The 20250-nt window shown below is 36.7% G+C and overlaps 1 protein-coding gene across 2 annotated transcripts in view; it reads left to right on the top strand.

Moving 5' to 3' along the window:
• LOC126470038 (C2 domain-containing protein 5) overlaps positions 1-20250 on the top strand; it is a 238690-nt gene that overhangs the window by 119886 nt on the left and 98554 nt on the right. For both annotated transcript variants that reach the window (XM_050097533.1, XM_050097534.1), the window contains 3 exons: positions 12484-12700; positions 12786-12917; positions 15690-18079. In XM_050097533.1, the coding sequence (XP_049953490.1) occupies positions 12484-12700; positions 12786-12917; positions 15690-18079 (2739 nt within the window). The remainder of the gene's footprint in view (positions 1-12483; positions 12701-12785; positions 12918-15689; positions 18080-20250) is intronic.

Here is a 20250-nt window from a genome sequence, read left to right on the forward strand (position 1 = left end):
CCTCTCCTGCTGGTTATTGATATTCACTATCGATAACCTGTTGTGTGGTAGTGCTAATGTGTGTGTGCGTGTGCACACAATATTTTCATGTTTTATTTATGCCTTGTAAATGACAGACTATGCACCTGTCGAAATAACGGTGTTTATAGAAGATGTCATCTGGCTAAATTCCTGTAAGTTATGCGAACAGTTTATATGCTGAGAAAAACTCAAGTTTCACACTCACCATATAGCTGAGCAGTTGAAATGCATGTAAACAAAGTGAATAAGCTGCTCAGTTTTTGGACAGTGTCCACTTTTGGAGCTGAAGCGCGCGCGCGCGCGCACACACACACACACACACCCACACCCACCCACACACACACACACACACAAAATAGTGGGATAGGAATGTAGTATTGCTGAGCTCACCCTACAGCAGGAAGGAGAAATTGCATGAGGCACACAGTAGAGTGGAGAAGTAAGTTAGTTGGGGTGGGGGGATAGAACCCAGGAAGAGAAAGACCATATAGAGAAAAGTGTGTGTGTAAATTAATGGAGTGAAGTGCAAGAGATGATGATAGGGCTAGAGGTGGGTTTGGTATGGGGGCTAGCAGAGGTTGAGGCCAGGAAGATTGTGGGACCAAAGAATGTGTTCTAAGGACAAATTCCATGTATGCAATTCAGAGAAGCTGATATTACAGAGGGAGCATGTAAATGACACAGAATATGAAGTAGTCATTGAAGTGAAGTAAGTTCTGTCACAGGGTGGCCAGATTTGTTCTTGGCCTCAGTTTAGTGTAGTAATGTGGGTTGGGCAAATGCCCAGTGGGCAGGACATTGATAAATGGGCATTTAACCAAAGCAGTTTTCAATGCCCAAAATGTGGGCATTTATAAAAAAGTACTTTTTTAAGTTTTTACTGCTGAAGTGTATAATGTACCAATTAAGATAAGAGATGGAACAATTCTCCTGATATTAAAAGTTAGTAAATGTTTACATTGAAACATATGTATGTCATTCATTGCCTTTATTATTATGAATGAAAGAAAAGAAGAAGAAAAAGCATGGTGTTTTTTTTTAAACTTGTATTCCAACTTGCAGTACCAAGGAAGGGCACGTGTTGCTGACAGCTGCTTATCATTTCCATGTCAGATCTCTGATATTATTGAAGAATTATTATTGGATTACTGATAGCAAAATTATTACTGAACGAATTCAACAGCTCGCATGTGTTTCTTCATAATAAATGTATTCTTAAATGTTAAACTGTTTTTAGTGAGGGGAGAAAAAGATACTTTATCGTCAGGTGTAGTGACATTTGAGACAGACTATAGTTTGCTATTCTACTCCTTTTGTTAACTACTTCTGCATTACTATGAAGATAAAATGGGAAGAATAACATAACAAACATTTAATAACAAAGAATCGATGCCCAAGATGCTGGAATTGTTCAGTTCCGTTACTGGTCAATTCCTAGAGAGTCGGTGACTTTTGGAATTATGGAATCGAAACCAGCACATGAAACACCTCTAATTAAAATCAATATGAATAAACGTTTTTTGCTCTAATTTTTTTGTAGTAGTATAGTATAAGTAAAAATACTTTGTCAGGCTACCTACTTAATGCAAACTATATTTTATTCCAAAAATTACTTTTAAACTTGAGTTTTGTTTTCTTTTTTATTATTATGTAGTACCTCAAGAATTGACATCATTAAAGATGTAAAAAGTTATGTTTACAGTTCAGTTTATATCATCTAATAACTCTTCTGTAACTTTCAAGCAGCTTTTTCAACTTGGCTACCCAACCACTACAGAAGCAGCGTTGCAAAACACCTTCCCCAATACAAAACATCAGCTTAAAATTTTTTTATAAGTGCCACTTATCAATTAATCTTTAAAATGCATAAATGCCTGGGCATTTATGGATTTTGGGCATTTGCCCAGGCATTTATTGTTGACATTTTCCACAATTTATAGATGCCCAAGCATTGTACACTAATAGTTTGGTGGTAGCAATTCATTTGGGTGGACACTTGGTTGATGGCAATGCCCATATAAAAGTTGATGTGGTGGTGTGGAAACTATAGTAGAGATGGTATATGGGATTGACAGTCTCACAAGTGACCCTGTCTCTTATAGGTTAGGATATGCCAGTAACATGACGTGAATAGGATGTGGTAGGTGGGTTTATGGAATAGGACTTTACCCTGTGCCTTTCACGAGGATAAGACCCATGTGACAACAAGGGGTTAGGAGTTAGTGTGGCTTTAGAATGGCCCCAGATGTTTCACAGATTGGGTAGGCAGCAGAATACCTCATTAGAAGAGTTGAGAAGGATTATCAGAATAATGTTGCCTATTGCAAGACATTATGAAAGGTATTCTATACCCTGGTTAAGAATGTGATTAATTATTTGTGGTCTGGGATGATACTTGGTAAGGGGGAGGGGGGAGGGGAGGGGAGGATGCTATCTCACAGCTGCTTCCGCTTTGATACTAAAAAGTCTCCCCCCATACAGATTGACCACCCATGCATCTGCAGTGACAATCAGTCACTAGCCAGAATGCTGAAAATTGTACTTCACAGACAAGCATTTCCATCAAAACATAGTCTGCAAACAGATTTCCCATGTCATACCCACATTGCTCATAATTCTTCAACCACTCCCTTAGACAAATATACAACTAACAAACATAATTAGTTTTTTTTTTGTTTTGTTTTGTACTAGAAATGTAATCAATGCAAGCATGCATACAGAACAGAAGAAATGGTAAACAGCACTCTTAAAAGTATCATTGACTGGTTTTCTGCAAATGGTCTCACTCTCAATTTTAGAAAGACACAACATATTCAGTTCTATACATATAGAGGTACTACACAAGATAAGTGCAACATATGGTGAAGAAATAATAAATGGGGTGGAAACTTAAAAATTTTTAGGTGTCCAAATGTGAAATAAACTGGAAAAAGTACATTTTGAAACTCCTAAAACAATTTAATTCAGCCTCATTTGCATTTAGAACCATTGAAAATCTTGGGAATAGACAAATCAGTGAGTTGACATATTTTCATTCAGTAATGTTATATTGAATAATGTTCTGGAGTAAGAAAGAAACATCTTCAATGTTCAAAAACACGCTGTAAGAATAATGTGTGGTGCATATCCACAACCATCTTGTAGACATCTGTTTTAAGGAAATTTTGATTATTGCTTACAGTATATTTATTTCCTCATGAAGTTTGTTGTAAATAATCCACTGCAGTTCAAAAGGAACAAAGGTGAACATAATTACAATACAAGAAGAAAAAATGATGTTCATTACTCCACATTAAGTGCAAAATGGGGTACACAGTGCTCCAACCAAACTTTTTGATCACTTACCTGGCGATATAAAATGTCTGATAGAAAAGTAAAATTTGAAAATAAACTGAAAAAGTTTCTCCTTTGACAACTCGTATTCTGAGAAGAATTTCTATTATTGTAATGTGTAAAAGGTGGTGGGTAGGAATTACTAAGTGACATCCGCATTTTTCAAGTATAAAAGTTCTGCATGTATCCATATTCGCAAATTAATTTGTGATGTGAATGTAAAATCACTCATTCCACATCATTACAATTTATCATATAAATGATCCATGCAACATGAAACTGACTAACTGCCTGATAAGACAGTACCCTTGGTTTTCTGATAGCAGATGGCAATGTGACTTTGTGCATGTGTCAACTGTATTTATCACTTCAGTCCCATTTCTGTCACAATTTAGTTACAAGCAGTTAAATCAGTTATGGAAGAACTCCTTATTGTTTCTACAGGGTTGTCCATCTGAAGTTTCGGATGAGATTATCTCAAAAACTATACATTGGGTAAAAATGATGGGTAAGACAAGTTCGTAAGCTCAAAGGGGAACATCAAATGATACTAAACATGACCTCCAGCCCGTGCCCCCTTGAGTGGGGTGGGGGAAACTTTTAAATCTTAAATGGAAACCCCCATTTTTTATTGCAGATTCGGATCCTCCATAAAAAAGTAATCAAGTTTTGCCTGAAACGTTTTTTTAAACCATTGACAGATGGCGCTGAAATTGAGAAAAATTAAAATTGTGGAAGAACTCTGATTTATTTAGAATGATCCAAGAAGGACGCATCAAATTGATGCAAAATGTGCACCAGTTCTTTCATTACGCCAAATTACGCTATTTTTTTTTTTTTTTTTACAAACGTGTCCTACCCACCACAGTTTTTGATGAAGGGAGGCGGAATGGTATTAAAATCTCATTAGGGAATGCTTCACAATTGCATTACTCACCCAACTGTGGCGCTACCATGGCCAAACTGTGAACTATGGTTCAGTATAAAGGTTGGTGCAATGTGATCAGACGTTACTTCACTTTCAGATTGTGAACTGTAAACATCAACTGACGAAAGTAAATTATTCTTTAGCGAAACGTGGCTCACTACCCTCCTACAGAGATTGTTGATATGATGTTAATTTTAGGTGAATGCCATAACAATACGCTGCAGATGTGCAATTGTATGCGGATCATTTCCCAAACAGATGACAATCCAAGCAAAAACATTAGTCAAAATTGCACTCAACAAGCTCAAAATGGATACATGCACCGTCCACCTCGTCATCGCGAATACAATGAAAATGATGCTCGCACCATTACCATTCTCACCTGTGTTCAACTGGATCCCAAAATGAGTAGTCGTGTGATTCAGAGACAAACTGGAATAGCAAAATCAACAGTTTTGAGGATTTTGAAGGCTCATAAATGTCATGCGTATCATATCACACTGACACAGGCATTAACGCCAAAAGATATGCAAATATGCATGCATTCCTGCCAATGGGTCATGGAAATGATAAGAGGTGACAATGATTTTTTTTAGATGCGTTATGTTCACTGATGAAGCCACATTCAAAAACAATGTCGAATTAAATTGTCGTGATTGTCATTATTGGTTCCCTGTCAATCCACACTGGCACTGCTCTGTCGACAATCAACACAAATGATCGTTAATGGTGTGGTGTGGAATTTTAAATGGTTACTTGATAAGACCGTATTTTTTTGACCGAAATGTTACTGGGGAATCTTATTTACAACTTCTCAGCGATGATTTGTTGGAGCTAATGGAAGATGTTGATTTAGGAACTAGGCAACGAATCTGGTTCCAACAGGATGGAGCAGCTCCCCATCATGCTAAAAATGTGCAGAACGTTTTGAATTTATGGTAACCTGGTCGGTGGATAGGACGCGGTGAACCAATTCAGTGGCCTCCACGTTCACCAGACCTAACATCTCCTGATTTTTTCTTATGGGGTTATTTAAAAAATGTTGTTTATGAAAGACAGACCACAACCCAAGTTGATATGGAGCAACACATTTGAAGAGCGTGTGCAGCCATACCATGGGATGTGCTGCTCAAAATTTTGGACAACTTTCGCAGACGATTGACTTTATGCATTACTGCAAATGGGGATAATTTTGAACAATTTCTTTGAGGCTAATTTCATTAATTAAGCATCCCAAATTGTGAGAGGCAAGGGGACTCACATTAATGAAGCACCCCATGGGAACATCATTCTACTACGTCCATGTCGTCGTTCCTGGGTAATGCTAAAAGTAGGATACAGTACATTTTGTACAAAAATAGCTTAATTTGGCGTAACAAAAGAATTGGTGCACATTTTTTATGCGTCTTTCTAGGATAATTCTAAATAAATCCGAGTTCTTCTCCAGTTTTACTTTTTTCTCGATTTCAGCGCCATCTGTCAATGGTTTAAAAATATGTTTCAGACAGAACTTGATTACTTTTTTTATGGAGAATCCGAATCTGCAATAAAAAATGGGTGTTTCCATTTAAGATTTAAAAGTTACCCTCTGCCCCACCCAAGGGGATGGGGGCTGGAGTCACATGTAGTATCATTTGTTGGCCCCCTTTGAGCTTACGAACTAGTCTTACCCACAATTTTTACCTGATGTATAGTTTTCAAGGTAATCTCATCCGAAACTTCAGATGGACCATCCTGTCTATTTGTGTTGTGTCCTCCAACAAATACTCCACATGATAGACTGGCTTTTATAGAGCTGTTTATGTAACACTGCTGTTGCTTTGGATGTTAATGCACACAGTACCACAGAGAGTCAACTAACACTGCTCCTGGAGACAGTGTTTTGCAAACCTCTTTCTATCAGAAAACATTTATATTTGTAACAGAGCCCTAGCAGTGGAGTTATTTTCAGCAACAAGTTGGACCTCTGCTGTAGACTTTTTGCTTTCTTGATCTGCTCTTGTAAACATTGCATTAATGGGTATTTGATACTGATCTCCATTATAACAACAGCTGCCCTTTGTAGTTATACCATCCAGGAAGACCATCCCTGAAAGAAGGTGCATATTACATTAAGAGAAGAAGTCTTGTAGAAAGTGAGGGGGAAATTTTTGAATGTAATTGTAGGAAGTAGGAGGAGGTCATTCCAAGAGTTTTTGTATAAATTAATTGTTTTAGCACAGCCACAAGAGTGTGATAGTTGATCAATAGGATCTCTGGGAGATGTGCACTAGCGCCAGTCACAACTATATGTAGTAAGTGAGAGCTTTTAACTTCTCTTCTTGGAATAGACCTGATAATGATAGAATATTTTCGTAATTTAACTTCTACTGGCATCAGACGTCCCAAAGTCCTACACAGGAAGGATGGTGCAAAAGAGACTCCCAAAACACCATCAGGTGGCTTGCGGAGTATGGATGTAGATGTAGACAATTAAGGAGTACATAACAGCACTTACATTGGGCATGGCTAAAGATATTGCTCCAGGATGAGATGCTGAACAGTGTGGCACCTAATCTCAATTGAATGTAGCTATTAAAAAGATTCTTTTCAAACTTTTTAACAAAATTTCATGATAAGGAAAAGTCTTACCTTTCGTAGTGAGACAATCATGATACTCTTCCTAAATGAAGAGAAGAATAATGTCTCCACCAGTAGTTATTTAGTTTCACTCTCACCTGTAGTGTTTAGGGATAGTTTTGAGTGAATGATGAAATGTTCTCAGGTAATAAGAAATCCACACTTTCAGAATGGTCTCACTTGATCTTACTGTAGGTAGCTCTGCAAGAAGCTTTCTTGTAAATGATGGATGTACCTGGTATGTTGATAAAGTAATACTAGTGTTGCCATAAAAAATAATATTGAGTACAGCTACAAATGTTTAGAAATCTTCAAAGTACTTACCTCATGCATCTACATACTTTTTCCACCAATTTTTCCCAGGCATAGTACACGCCCTGGAAGACCTCGTCAGGAACTTTATCGGCAGGGTGGTTTGGGTCATTTAGTGCTGTCAAAGCAGTGTCCTTTTAGGGCAGGCTTTATCTTCAGAAACAAAAAGAAGTTAGCCTAATATATTTTGGATATTGAAATCCTTTATTTTACAGATTTCTTTCGGTCACTGAGTGATCATCTTGAGTGCAAATTATTTGAACCTCGTAGGCCCATATTATAATAGCACAACATTTTTGATGAGGTGTAACATGTACTGTGATGATTACTTCCAACAGATATCTTAACTTTTATTCGGGAGGACAATGGTTCAATCCCACGTCCGGCCATCCTGACTTGGGTTTTCCGTGATTTCCCCACATCACTTCAGGCAAATGCCAGGATGGTTCCTTTGAAAGGGCTCGGCCGATTTCCTTCCCCATCCTTTCCTAATGCAAGCTTGTGCTCCGTCTCTAATGACCTCATTGTCGACAGGACGTTAAAACACTAATTTCCTCCTCCTCCTCTTAACTTTTACTGCAGACAATAATTTTTAAATTACAGAAGAGCCTATCTTGTAACCTTATCAGTTGCCAATCCAACATAGTTAGGTAGGCTCTTCTTTAAATTTAAAAATTATTGTATGCAAGAAAAGTTGGAAGTAATAATCACAGTACATGTTACGCCTCATAGAATTGTTGTGCTATTTGATATTGGCCTACAAGGTTCAAATAGTTTGCACTGAAGATGGTCACGCAGTAACTGAAATTGATCTGTAAAATAAAGGATTTCAATATTTATGATTGATACTGCCATTATCCAAAATATATTGACAATAATACAGTTGTGGTGCACACCATCAAAAAGAAATTGTTGGGACTGTGAGTGGGCTGAGGAAGCATTAACAAACTATGCTTCAACAGGACTCACAGACACACAGAATGGTGTGGCATTGTCATGATGGAGCACCCATGTAGTAGCGATCACCTTTTGCATCTGAAAGACCCTTTTCCTCAAACTTCAGTGAACATCCATGTATTAGGCATTGTTGATGGTCTGACCTGGAGATGCCAGCTCCCTGTGGACCACACCCTTAACATAAAAAAAGACAGCCAGCATTGTTTTCACTTTTTTAATTTTTCCGTGGGACCACATTAAGGAGAAGTCTCCATGGTCATGGAATGAGTCAATACATGAAATTACAACACGATTGTAGAAACAGATAAAATGAAATATAAGAAACATATTCAGTTGTAGATTGTAGAAACAGATAAAATGAAATATAAGAAACATATTCAGGTGACACGTTGTTAGTTTAAATAAAGAAAATCAAGAATGTAACACTGGAATTTGCTTAATTTTTTAGTTCTTCCAGGAGCTCCTCGACAGAGTAGAAGGAGGGAGCCATGAGGAAACTCTTCAGTTTAGACTTAAAAGCGTTTGGGCTACTGCTAAGATTTTTGAGTTCTTGTGGTAGCTTATTGAAAATGGATGCCGCAGAATACTGCACTCCTTTCTGCACGAGAGTCAAGGAAGTGCATTCCACATGCAGATTTGATTTCTGCCTAGTATTAACTGAGTGAAAGCTGCGAACTCTTGGAAATAAGCTAATATTGCTAACAACAAACGACATTAAAGAAAATATATACTGTGAGGGCAATGTCGAAATTCCCAGACTATTGAATAGGGGTCGACAAGAGGTTTTCGAACTTACACCACACATAGCTCGAACAGCCTGTTTTTGAGCCAAAAATACCCTTTTTGAATCAGAAGAATTACCCCAAAAAATAATACCATATGACATAAGCGTGTGAAAATATGCAAAGTAGACTACTTTTCGTGTTGAAATGTCACTTATTTCAGATACTGTTCTAATGGTAAATAAAGCGGCATTTAGTTTCTGAACAAGTTCCTGAACATGGGCTTTCCACAACAGCTTACTATCTATCCGTACGCCTAGGAACTTGAACTGTTCCGTCTCGCTTATAACATGCCCATTCTGTCTGATTAAAATATCAGTTCTTGTTGAATTGTGAGTTAGAAACTGTAAAAACTGAGTCTTACTGTGATTTAGCATCAAATTATTTTCCACAAGCCACGAACTTATTTCATGAACTACATTATTTGATAATGTTTCAATATTACACACAAGATCCTTCACTACCAAGCTGGTGTCATCAGCAAACAGAAATATTTTTAAATCGCCTGTAATACTAGAAGGCATATCATTTATATAAATAAGAAACAGCAGTGGCCCCAGCACCGATCCTTGGGGAACGCCCCATTTAACAGTGCCCCATTGGGACTGAACATCATTACCACTCTCAATATTGCGGAGAATTACCTTCTGCTTTCTGTTCTTAAAGTAAGAGGCGAACCAATTGTAAGCTACTCCCCTTACTCCATAATGTTCCAACTTCTGCAGTAATATTTTGTGGTCAACACAGTCAAAAGCCTTCATTAAATCATAGAAAACACCTAACGTTTGCAACCTTTTATTTAATCCGTCCAAAACCTCACAGAGAAAAGAGACTATAGCATTTTCAGTTGTTAAGCCATTTCTAAAACCAAACTGTACATTTGACAGCAAATTATGTGAATTTAAATGCTGCAGTAACCTTGTATATACTACCCTCTCGATAACTTTAGCAAACACCGATGGCATAGAAATAGGTCTATAATTATCAACATTATCCCTGTCTCCCTTTTTATAAAGTGGCTTCACTACCGAGTACTTTAATTGGTCAGGAAACCGACCACTCCTAAAGGAAAAGTTACAGATATGGCTAAGTACTGGGCTAACATACATGGAACAATACTTCAGTATTCTGCTAGATACCCTGTCATATCCATGAGAGTTCTTGGTCTATAGTGATTTAATTATTAACTCAATCTCCCTCTTGCCAGTATCATGGAGGAGCATTTCAGGTAACAGTCCTGGAACACTTTTTTCTACGAGCGCTATATGATTCCCTGTTGGGACTAGGTTTCTATTTAGTTCACCTGCTATATTCAGAAAGTGATTATTAAATACTGTACATATATGCGACTTATCAGTAACACGGACATTCCCACTACGCACTGATTCTATATCCTCGACCTGTCTCTGCAGACCAGCCACTTCCCTTACGACTGACCATATGGTTTTAATTTTATCCTGAGACTTAGCTATTCTATCTGCATACCACATACTTTTTGCCTTCCTAATAACTTTTTTAAGCACCTTACAATACTGTTTGCAATGGGCTATTGCATTTAGATTGTGACTGTTTCTAACGTTTTGATATAATTGCCACTTTGTTCTACAAGATATTCTTATACCTTTAGTCAGCCACCCACTCTGCCTGTTTGTGCTAGTACCCTGTTTTGAACGTTCTAACAGAAAGCAACTTTCAAAGAGCATGAGAAAAGTCTTGAGGAAAGCATTATATTTATCGTCTACTGTATCAGCACTATAAACATCTTGCCGCTCTTGTTCCTTGATAAGGTTTACAAAAGTCTCTACAGCAACTGGATCAGCTTTCCTAAAAAGTTGGTAACTATATTTAACATGTGTTGCAGCACAAAAATCTTTTGGACTTAAAATTTGTGCATCATGATCTGAAAGGCCATTCACCATTTTGCTAACAGAATGCCCTTCTAGAAATGATGAATGAACAAAAATATTGTCTATGGTTGTTCTACAGTTCCCTTGCACTCTCGTTGGAAGGAATACGGTTTGCATAAGATTATATGAATTAAGGAGGTCTACCAGCATCCTTTTCCTTGCACAATCACTTATACAATTTATATTGAAGTCACCACATATAACTAACTTTTATGTTGCTCATTCTTGCCTTCTTTTGTTTATGGATGTCAGGATGTGCAATTCAATACTCAGACACTTTGTGTTTGGAATGCACTCAAAGGTCATGTTTCATCCCTGGTGATAACATTGCCTCAAAAATCAGGTTCACTTTTAACACATTCCAAAAGTTAAATCATAATTGTCTCTTGATTACCCTTTGGCTCGTCTGTCAACACCAGAATGGTGTACACCTGTCACATGTTGAGATCATTTTTCATCATTGTGTACACACAATCGCTTTTTGAGGTTTGGTGTCTATGCAGTCGTCTTAACACAAGTTGTTTACTGCTTCCCAGCCTTCCATATACCTTAACTCACAAGGTGTGGGCTCTCAGAACCCACAAAAATTTTTCAACTCGCTCTCCATCAGTTGTGATGGAATGCATCTATAGGCCCTGTACTCTCCTTAAATTGCCAACCCTACACTGTTTTGTTGTCAGTTGCATTATTGTTTTCTTTGTTTGTTGTTGACACGTATTATTGACAGGTGGTAGGGTCTCCCAGACCATGCCTCATGAACTATGTACCTGTTTTCTTCTGTACAGTGACATATAGTACAAAATATGTTAGTAGGCATATGTCAGTTTTAACTTCTCTCAGTTACATGGATTATCTGTCACGGATGTAGGAATGCATTGATTTGACAGTAGCCAGTGATCTCTGTTCTGATACCAAACAAGAGCATCATTCAGAGGAAGAACTTAAGGGGAGTTGTGATGGGACTGTCTGTTTCACCAATAAAGTACTTAAACTGTTTTAAAATCAAATGTATTCTTAATAGTGATAAGAAAAATTTAGATCCTAACAAATCCCAGCAATGAATGCCAATTTTGCAGACTTCCTTTTTGTACTTATCAAGTGGAACTTTTATGTGCACATTTAAACCATGGAATTTAGTTTTAAATGGAAATTTACTTGCAACAGAGATAATAGTATCATTTTTCAGAATGTGAAATTCAGTTCTCTAACAGTCCATGTATGTGCACTAGTTAAAATACCACACAAGACTGTGATTTTGTATGATAAGTATTAAAAGACTGCCGGCTTTATTTAGTTCTATAAAATAAAAAAGCGGCAATACTAAATAATTGTAAAAATAAATGTTATATAACATAAGTTAAAAATTTCGGACGGTCTAAGTTGACTCGAAACATTTTCTGATCACTATTGTAATGCTTACTATTACCAGTTTTCCTTGTGAAAAATGCAAACATGAGTAAACATTTGCCATAGATTGAAAAAAGTTAATCATTTTGTAAAACAGTGTACCAATGAACCCTGTTTACAATAATTTCCTTCACTTACTTTCTGTATAAGCACTGCTCTATGTAATGTTGACATTTTGTTTGCAAATTAACTTTGCATGCCCACTATTTTGTTGCAGCTCCTGTCATACCTCATGGGTACCATGCTCAAGTAATACATGGTTTTGTTGAGGAGCTTGTAGTCAATGATGATCCAGAATATCAGTGGATAGACAAGATACGAACTCCTCGTGCATCAAATGAAGCTCGACAGACCTTATTCTTTAAGCTATCAGGTGAAGTACAGCGGAAAATTGGCCTAAAAGCACTTGATTTAGGAGGCAATGCAGTGATAGGGTTAGTTTTGTTTCTGTAAAAGTAAAATTTGTGAATTTACCTGTACTAATGAGCAAACACTTTAAGGCTTTTTCGATCCTGCTAGGTATCATCAATGCTTTGACTTGGAGGGTGAATCTGGTATAGTGGTAAGAGGAATAGGAACTGCTGTAACTCTTACTAGAATTAATGATGTTCTTCAGCCTTCTACAACCTTGGAACCAGCAGTCACAGATGAGTAAGTTGTGTTTGCTAAAAGTGAATGTTCTGAGTGCTATTATATTTTTATGCATGACTTCTACCTAGAATTGATGATTTTTGAGTGAAAGCATGTGGTACATGTACTGATTTTTTCCCCCATTTTTGCTCTTTTAAGTCTCTCTCTTTTGACATGTTTGCTGCATTTTGCTGTGGGCTAACCAAAAACATTGTGGTATCTAATTGGGTTTATGAAACGTGATAAAGCAATAGACTGTTTGTAACTTGAAATAGAGAATAGTGATACAAATGGTACGGCTTAGACTTCACAGATTTCTTCCTATTAGGAATTTATTGTAGAAATCAATTTTCAAGAAGAGAAGTAAGACCAACTGTGTTTGGAGGAGCATAACATGACTTACAGCTTACTGCATTGTTTCTGTCAATTTTCCTTTTTATTGCAAAGAACCTTCACATAGACAAGAAGTTTGACAGAGAGAAGTCACAATTCATCTGTTTTCTCTGAAATTTCATTGCTATTCTGTCCATCAGGTGAGTGAGGACTTGGTTGTGTTAGCAATGTGCAAATGTTATTTTTGATTTTCCTCCTGCTCAAGATGCTGCATTGCTTATTTCTTTTTGAGGTGCTTGTTAATTTATCTGTGTTGCCTGCCAGAACTAAACATTAGGGGAAAAAGCAGTGACTGAACTGAGTAAAGTTTAGAGTAGACTGAAAAAATATATTGGAGAGGCATTAAAGTGATATAATATATCTTAAAATTACTAACTACACTAATTACAAATAGATCAATCACATCATATAATCCCTATCATCTCCCTAACATTCCCATCATAATGGATGCCAAGCCCTACATATTTATGGTGACGGGGGATTAGAGAAAAGAATGGTTTCCCACATTCACAACTCCACTGCCATAAGTAATTTCTTAATCCGACACACATTGTTGAATTTGACATATCTTACTACAGTACAGATTCATGATTGTTAATACACTACCTGCCTCAGACGAAAATGAACTGTTTCTCAGCCTTAAAAGAGTCCCCACAGAGTTATAAAATAGCTGGCAATGATTAGTGCATCCTATCTCAAGGCACAGTTTATTTAATCTTACAACAAAATTCCATTTAATTGTTATTCACTTGATCATGCATTATTGAAACTAGATCACTGTTTCATAGCAGGTAGTGGTTGTATCAACAAGATACTTCACAGAATGCAAAAAAGCATGAGTAAGCATGCCATGTAAGTTCTGGGTTTTCAAAGTCAAAAAATTATATTACAAAATAAAAATTATTTGAACTTTTCACATTTTGTATGTTCAAATGTTGCTATGCATAATAATATCTACGGTGTTCTTCAGTCTTTTTTGTGTTACTAGAAAGTTTGTGCATTTAATCAGTATCATATGCCAGTCAGAGAGAATGTTTAGATTTTTTGAAAGAACATTTGTGTTTACCTTTGTGGTGTCAACATTCCCACTCCTTTATAATTGGTTACAAGGAAGATAATTATTACTGGGGATTCTTAAAATGTAATAGCATTTACAAACTTGTATTGAAGTAATCAGCCCCCTTTTTCATTTTACAGTTTCATATCAAGTCAGCAGTGAGGGTTTTAAAGACCAAGAATTACCTCGGGAATTAGATATGCCTTATGAAAAGACCACTCAGCCCATTGTGTTTCAGAATAAGCAACTTCATGGCTTTGAACTTAGCTTATTCTCAATATTAGTAGACAGATTACGGGTGCACCACTGCAAAATAATTGTGAACATTCTATTGTTTTCATTTTTTCTTTTCTGTAGGTGCTGAACTTAACAATGGTTGTTGCTGCAGACCATTTCAGTTGCAGAGATTTTTGTTTCATTTAATGACTGGTGGATACAAACTGAAGCTACTGTAAAAAGTATTTTACATTAAACATTTTTCTTGTCCATCATGAATTCTGAACATTTGTAACTGTTTCCAGTATTTAATTCGTTAGATACAAGGCACTAGAATTGCAGTCTTCAGATTTGTGTTTCATTTTCCCATCTGGTGCATGTGATTTACAACATTAATCAATTTTATTGTACATGTTTAGTCCAGGATATAATCAGTAGCTTTAATCGTCTAATCATTTTGAGCTTACTTATTACCTTTCAGATGGTCATACTTAAAAGTTATAATCATCAACAGAACTGACAGAAGAAGGAAAAAATACTGTTGTGTAAAGTCTATCATGTTGTTCAAGCATAAAGGACTAGAGATTATTGACAATGAGTTCAGTAAACTTGTGTCAAAGATTACTTCACTTTCATATGTGCAGCACTTAAAATAAGTTGGAAAGGAAAGGAAAGAAAAAGAGAAAAGTCCCCCACCTGGAGATTATCATTTTCTTTGTAAATACAGAATAGACCTGTACGGGAAAAAATATTTAAATCAAAGGAAATTTGACCTTAATAGGAAATTTTCCTATAGAATTTATTACTTTACATGTTTTCTGAAAACAAAATACTTCCCATCAAGCAAATTTTTTAATATTCATTATCTCTCAGATTTAAATGATGCAGTTTGCTAGAAAGCTCCCTGTTTTCTTTATTGTGAAATTATTTAGGTTTTTTACATGATACTCATGAGCATTTATAAGTTACCATTTTATCTTATCAGATAGAAGTTTCTGTCTGCATGTGTGTAACATTCCTACTTTTGTGAAGTTCATATAGAACTTATTTATTTATGTAAACTGAAACATGTTTTCTTTTTTCTCTTTTTTCTCTCTTTCATCCCTTTCCTATTTTCCAATTTGCAGCATGTTTTCTTCCAAGCCTAATGCCATAGGTAGTAGTGTAGCAGTAGAGGGCAGTAGAAGCCTGATATCAAGTCTACATTTGCTCAGACCAGAATCAGGTTTAGGTGCCTGTTCCTTAGGGTCACATAGGAAGTATCGAAATACAGGAAGACGAACTGTTTACCCAAAGACTAGCATAGAATTTTTAAGAAGGTTTGAATTAAGAATGAACGAGCCAAAATTCCATGTAAAAGTCATACCTTCATACTTATCTACAGATTACAAGACAGAAAACAGTAGAGTTTTGTGTAGCAGGAAGAGGCCACAGTATTCACGCCATCTGTCCTACACCTATGACAAAACAGATAATAGTGATGTCTCACAAGGCTTAAATATGTTTCGAAAGTCTACACAGAGTCTTTCTGTTGGTCATTGTGATGACAGTATGAAGCAGTTAATAAATAAAATGCAAATGCCACACAAAGAACAAACGACAAGCAATAACAGATTTATCAGAGCTGTAAAGCTTTTGCCATTTTTTCATAATGTGAAGTGGAAAAGTACATTATCTGCTTTAAAGGGAAAGCTACATCATGATGTGTATAGTAGTAAACGGCAGTTTCATTTTAAATTACACAAATATTCTGTTTTTCCAAATAGACTGTCAAGTATTAGTAATGTAGAAGCAAAGCAGACAGCTGTGAATGTTTCCAACTTATTACCATATTATGCAACTGGAGAAACACCTGTGCATTCCACATTAGAAAGCTCATTCCATCAACTTGATAGTGTGACAGAAGTTACAGAAGGCTCTGGCTCATCTGTGACGTACCCAACATGTGACAGAAATGTGGATGAAAGCATTAATGATACGGCAAATGATAGTGACCTGACTTTAATTAGTGCAAGTTCTTATTTGCGACTGCCGAGGCCTGATGATGGACCAGAATTACAGTATGTTGATGGGCATCTTATGTCAAACATCCGAGACCTTTCATCATCATCCTCATCAGCTTCATCAAGTACAGATGATGACGTATCTGAGTTTTCTTACAAAGATGAAGAAAAAATTCCAGTTACCACTTCCTTATTTCAAATGAAAAACTTTCAAATAAATGTTGCCAGACCTAATGCTGACACTGATATTGAACAGGAAGTAGGAATATTTGTGTGCAACAATGAGTCTACTTTTGAGTTTTCTGGTGAAGCTGCTTCAGTACTGCATGGCAATGCAAGTGTGAGAGTCATTTTACAGGAAGACAATAAAGAGGATTATAAAAATAATACAGCATATATTGGAGATACATGCAAGCCAAAGTTAGCTACAGGAAACAATGGTACCACAAGGAGTGATGTTAATAGTGGTACTGATTGCTCGAGGAAAATAAAGGAATCTGATGAACACAGACAGAAATACTATTATGCTTCACAGCCAGCTATGAGTAATTTTGAAATTTCCATTGATAAAAGAGCATTTCTTGCTGTCAAGGATGTGAATGACCCAGCTAGCTCTATGGAAAAAACGTCAGATTGTGCCTGCGAATTGACTGCAGCACCTTGCAAAAAATACAGGACAGTGATGGTTGTCACAGATCACACAAACCGTTTGCCACTTCATTCAGACAAACGTTCTGTGCGAAATATTCCACTTGTTGCTGTTACTGATACATCTCTAAAAGAAACTATGTTAGAAAAACATTGCAGTGAAAACTGTGTATACATCAGGAATAGGAGAAATTCGTGGCCTGACACAAGGAAAACTTCTGTAAGATATCACATGAATATTAAGACCTCATCAGTACCAGACATTGTTTCTTTTCACTGCAATATAGGAAATACATCTTTACTTCATTCAACCAAACATGCTGACTGCTTGTTTGCTGCAAATAGGCTATGTGTGCCAGCTGTTTGCACTGCACCTGTAAAGCACTGCTCGCAAGTGATTGATTCTTATTTCTCACACAAACCACATTATTTTAATTTAAGTCCTGATGCGTTAGAGAATCGCCGTAGTACTCTGCTAGCAAGCAATAGGTTGGAAAAAACTGTATCAGTACCTGTTGTAGCTGCTGCTGATGATCCTGACATTGATTTGCTCTATAATATATCTCCTGTACACAAAACTAGGAGCGCTTCCTCTGTTTGCTCTCTCTCTGTTACGCATGGTACTAACTTTGTTGGAAGTCCTCTTGAGGACTTGAAACACCACGTCATCAAGCATGGTCCCTGCTTGGTCCCTATCAGCAGGCACGTTGCGGCCGACGATGCAGCACAAGTTGAGAGAACAGTTGAAGTGCCACTCTCGTTACCATCTGGCAACAAGATTTCTCCATCCCCAGCAAAGATACCTGCTGGACCTAGTGGCATATGTAGGAGATCATCTGATTCAGACCTCAGCATTACACCTAAAGGTAAGTTTGTGTTTTGACTGAAGTGGATTCATTGTGGATAAATTGTAGTTGTGTTATAAATGAAATGAGCATTTTTATTTTTGGTATGTCAGAACTGTAGACAATAAGAGAGAGCATATTATAAGGTTTCTTTTAAGATATGTTCTTTCACAGAAATGACACTTTATTTATTCATTTAAATGAGGAATTCAGTCATTTTACCAAGTTATTTTTGTATTTGTATCAAAGGTTGTACCCTCTGTATTACTTTCTAAATATAATATTAATCAAGATGGAGAAATTAATGTTTCTCTCTTAGAATAAATGACAGTTGTCACCTAAAACATACTTTTCCTGTACAGCTTGAGCTTTCGTAGTTCAAGATTTTTTTTTGGTAGAAAATGAATGTGAAATGTAAACCACTTAATACAGAATATTAGCACAAAGAGAACTTAGCATTGGAAGGGGGCAAAAATACCTATTGCTTAAGATCTAAAATGGGCAATACTATGGATCTACACACTGTACAATTTCTGCAGTAGGCAACAGTAGCTGCATTCACATTATATGCTGTGAGTAATCTGTAGAACAGAGTTAAATCTTACATTTAAACAGTTGTAATGATGGTTGAGACAATTCAGAAGCATGCAACTAATAACTCCAACTTCATCATTATCCAACTAAACCAATATTTCTATCAAGTGGAGTGCATTTACCTTCCAATTGTACCCTTGTCATTGTCTCTGTCTTTACTGGGATTTTTAGACTTGCACTCATATGCCTGACTGTGAGTAGGTGAACCAACCCAAAACTTTTTGTTAGCCAGTGTTTACTCGTGTTGCTTAGTAACTCACCTCATACTTCTTTTAAAATATAATTATACTTTCTGTCATCATTATTTAAAAATTTGTGGTCTGTCAAAGAACTAAAGTAAATATGAAAAATAAATCTAGAAACTTTGTCTTATTGTAGTATGTGTTATTCTTGAAGATATATCAATTACATATTTGCCAATTACATATATGCCATTATTTGGCATAAATGGCTGATTTTCAAGTCCTGACGTTCTTCTAAGTGGTTGGTCTTCAAAGTGTTAAGGATTTTGTAGGTACAGTACCTGTTAATTTTCAGAAACTATTCCTCATCTCTAAGTGTTGGGATACATGTGAAAATTTTTGCACTCATAGAGTTTGGTACTCTCAGATGGTACTTGTAGAGTTTTTTACACCAGGGGCAAATTTTCGGTGATAGTTACTGTTTGATAGTTCCTTGTGAGCACTTTCTGTAAGTGTTTGAGAGTCTTGTGAGAGCAGATGTCTGAAGCCTTTTACATACAGCAGGGTGAGAGTGTTTGTGAGAGTTGAGGGATGATTCTCCACAAGACTTTTCTGTTGGCAGTTAAGTGTGTGAAGGAAAAGGTAGTGATGGGAGAGCGTCTGGCTGCACTTTTGATACTTTTAGTGACAAAGAAAGAAACATGAATGACTGTGTTTGTCTTTGATAAGAGAGCAGATTAGGTGGTGGGATGAGTATGCAAGGGTTGAGCTTGTGAGGGAAAGCCCACAGCAAAATTGAAATTTTAGAAGAATGACATCAATGGAGAGGGAAGAAATACTCTTCATAGTTGGACCCAAAATTACCAGTCTAGATACTCTTATGTGTAAATAAATTGGTGTTAAGACAGACTGCTTGTGACACTAGTATTTCTAGCACCAGGTTTGTTTATTCTCTTTAATATGTGGTAAAGTAACAATTAGGATGAAATTTGATGCAGAGCATTGTTCTAAGTCTAGAACTTCTGAAATAGGCTAACTGCTCATGCTGTTTGTTTAGGAGGTAGAAAAGGTGACAGTTTTTTTGGTGCTTCTATTTAATGTGTACACGAGTATGGCAAAATATATTTCCAAGATGTGGTAGTGTGCAAACTGTGAAATATGGCACAAATCTGGGATGCAGTATGGCTGATCAGCAGTCTCCAAGTACACTCAGCTCTCCAGACAATGTCAGTATAGCTTTTCTTGTCTGAGAGCTAAGGCAAGCAGCTCTTGGGAGATGGAGGTTGGTGTCTACAAGAGAGGTCTAAACTTGCAGAGCGTGGCTATGTAAGATCTTTCCCCACCCTTGGACACTGCTGGCGAGCTGACCTTCAGCACTGTTTACATGATGCTTATTACTCATAAAAGTTCTCTGAG

Source organism: Schistocerca serialis, chromosome 3, assembly GCF_023864345.2.
Source record: "Schistocerca serialis cubense isolate TAMUIC-IGC-003099 chromosome 3, iqSchSeri2.2, whole genome shotgun sequence".
NCBI lineage: Eukaryota > Metazoa > Arthropoda > Insecta > Orthoptera > Acrididae > Schistocerca > Schistocerca serialis.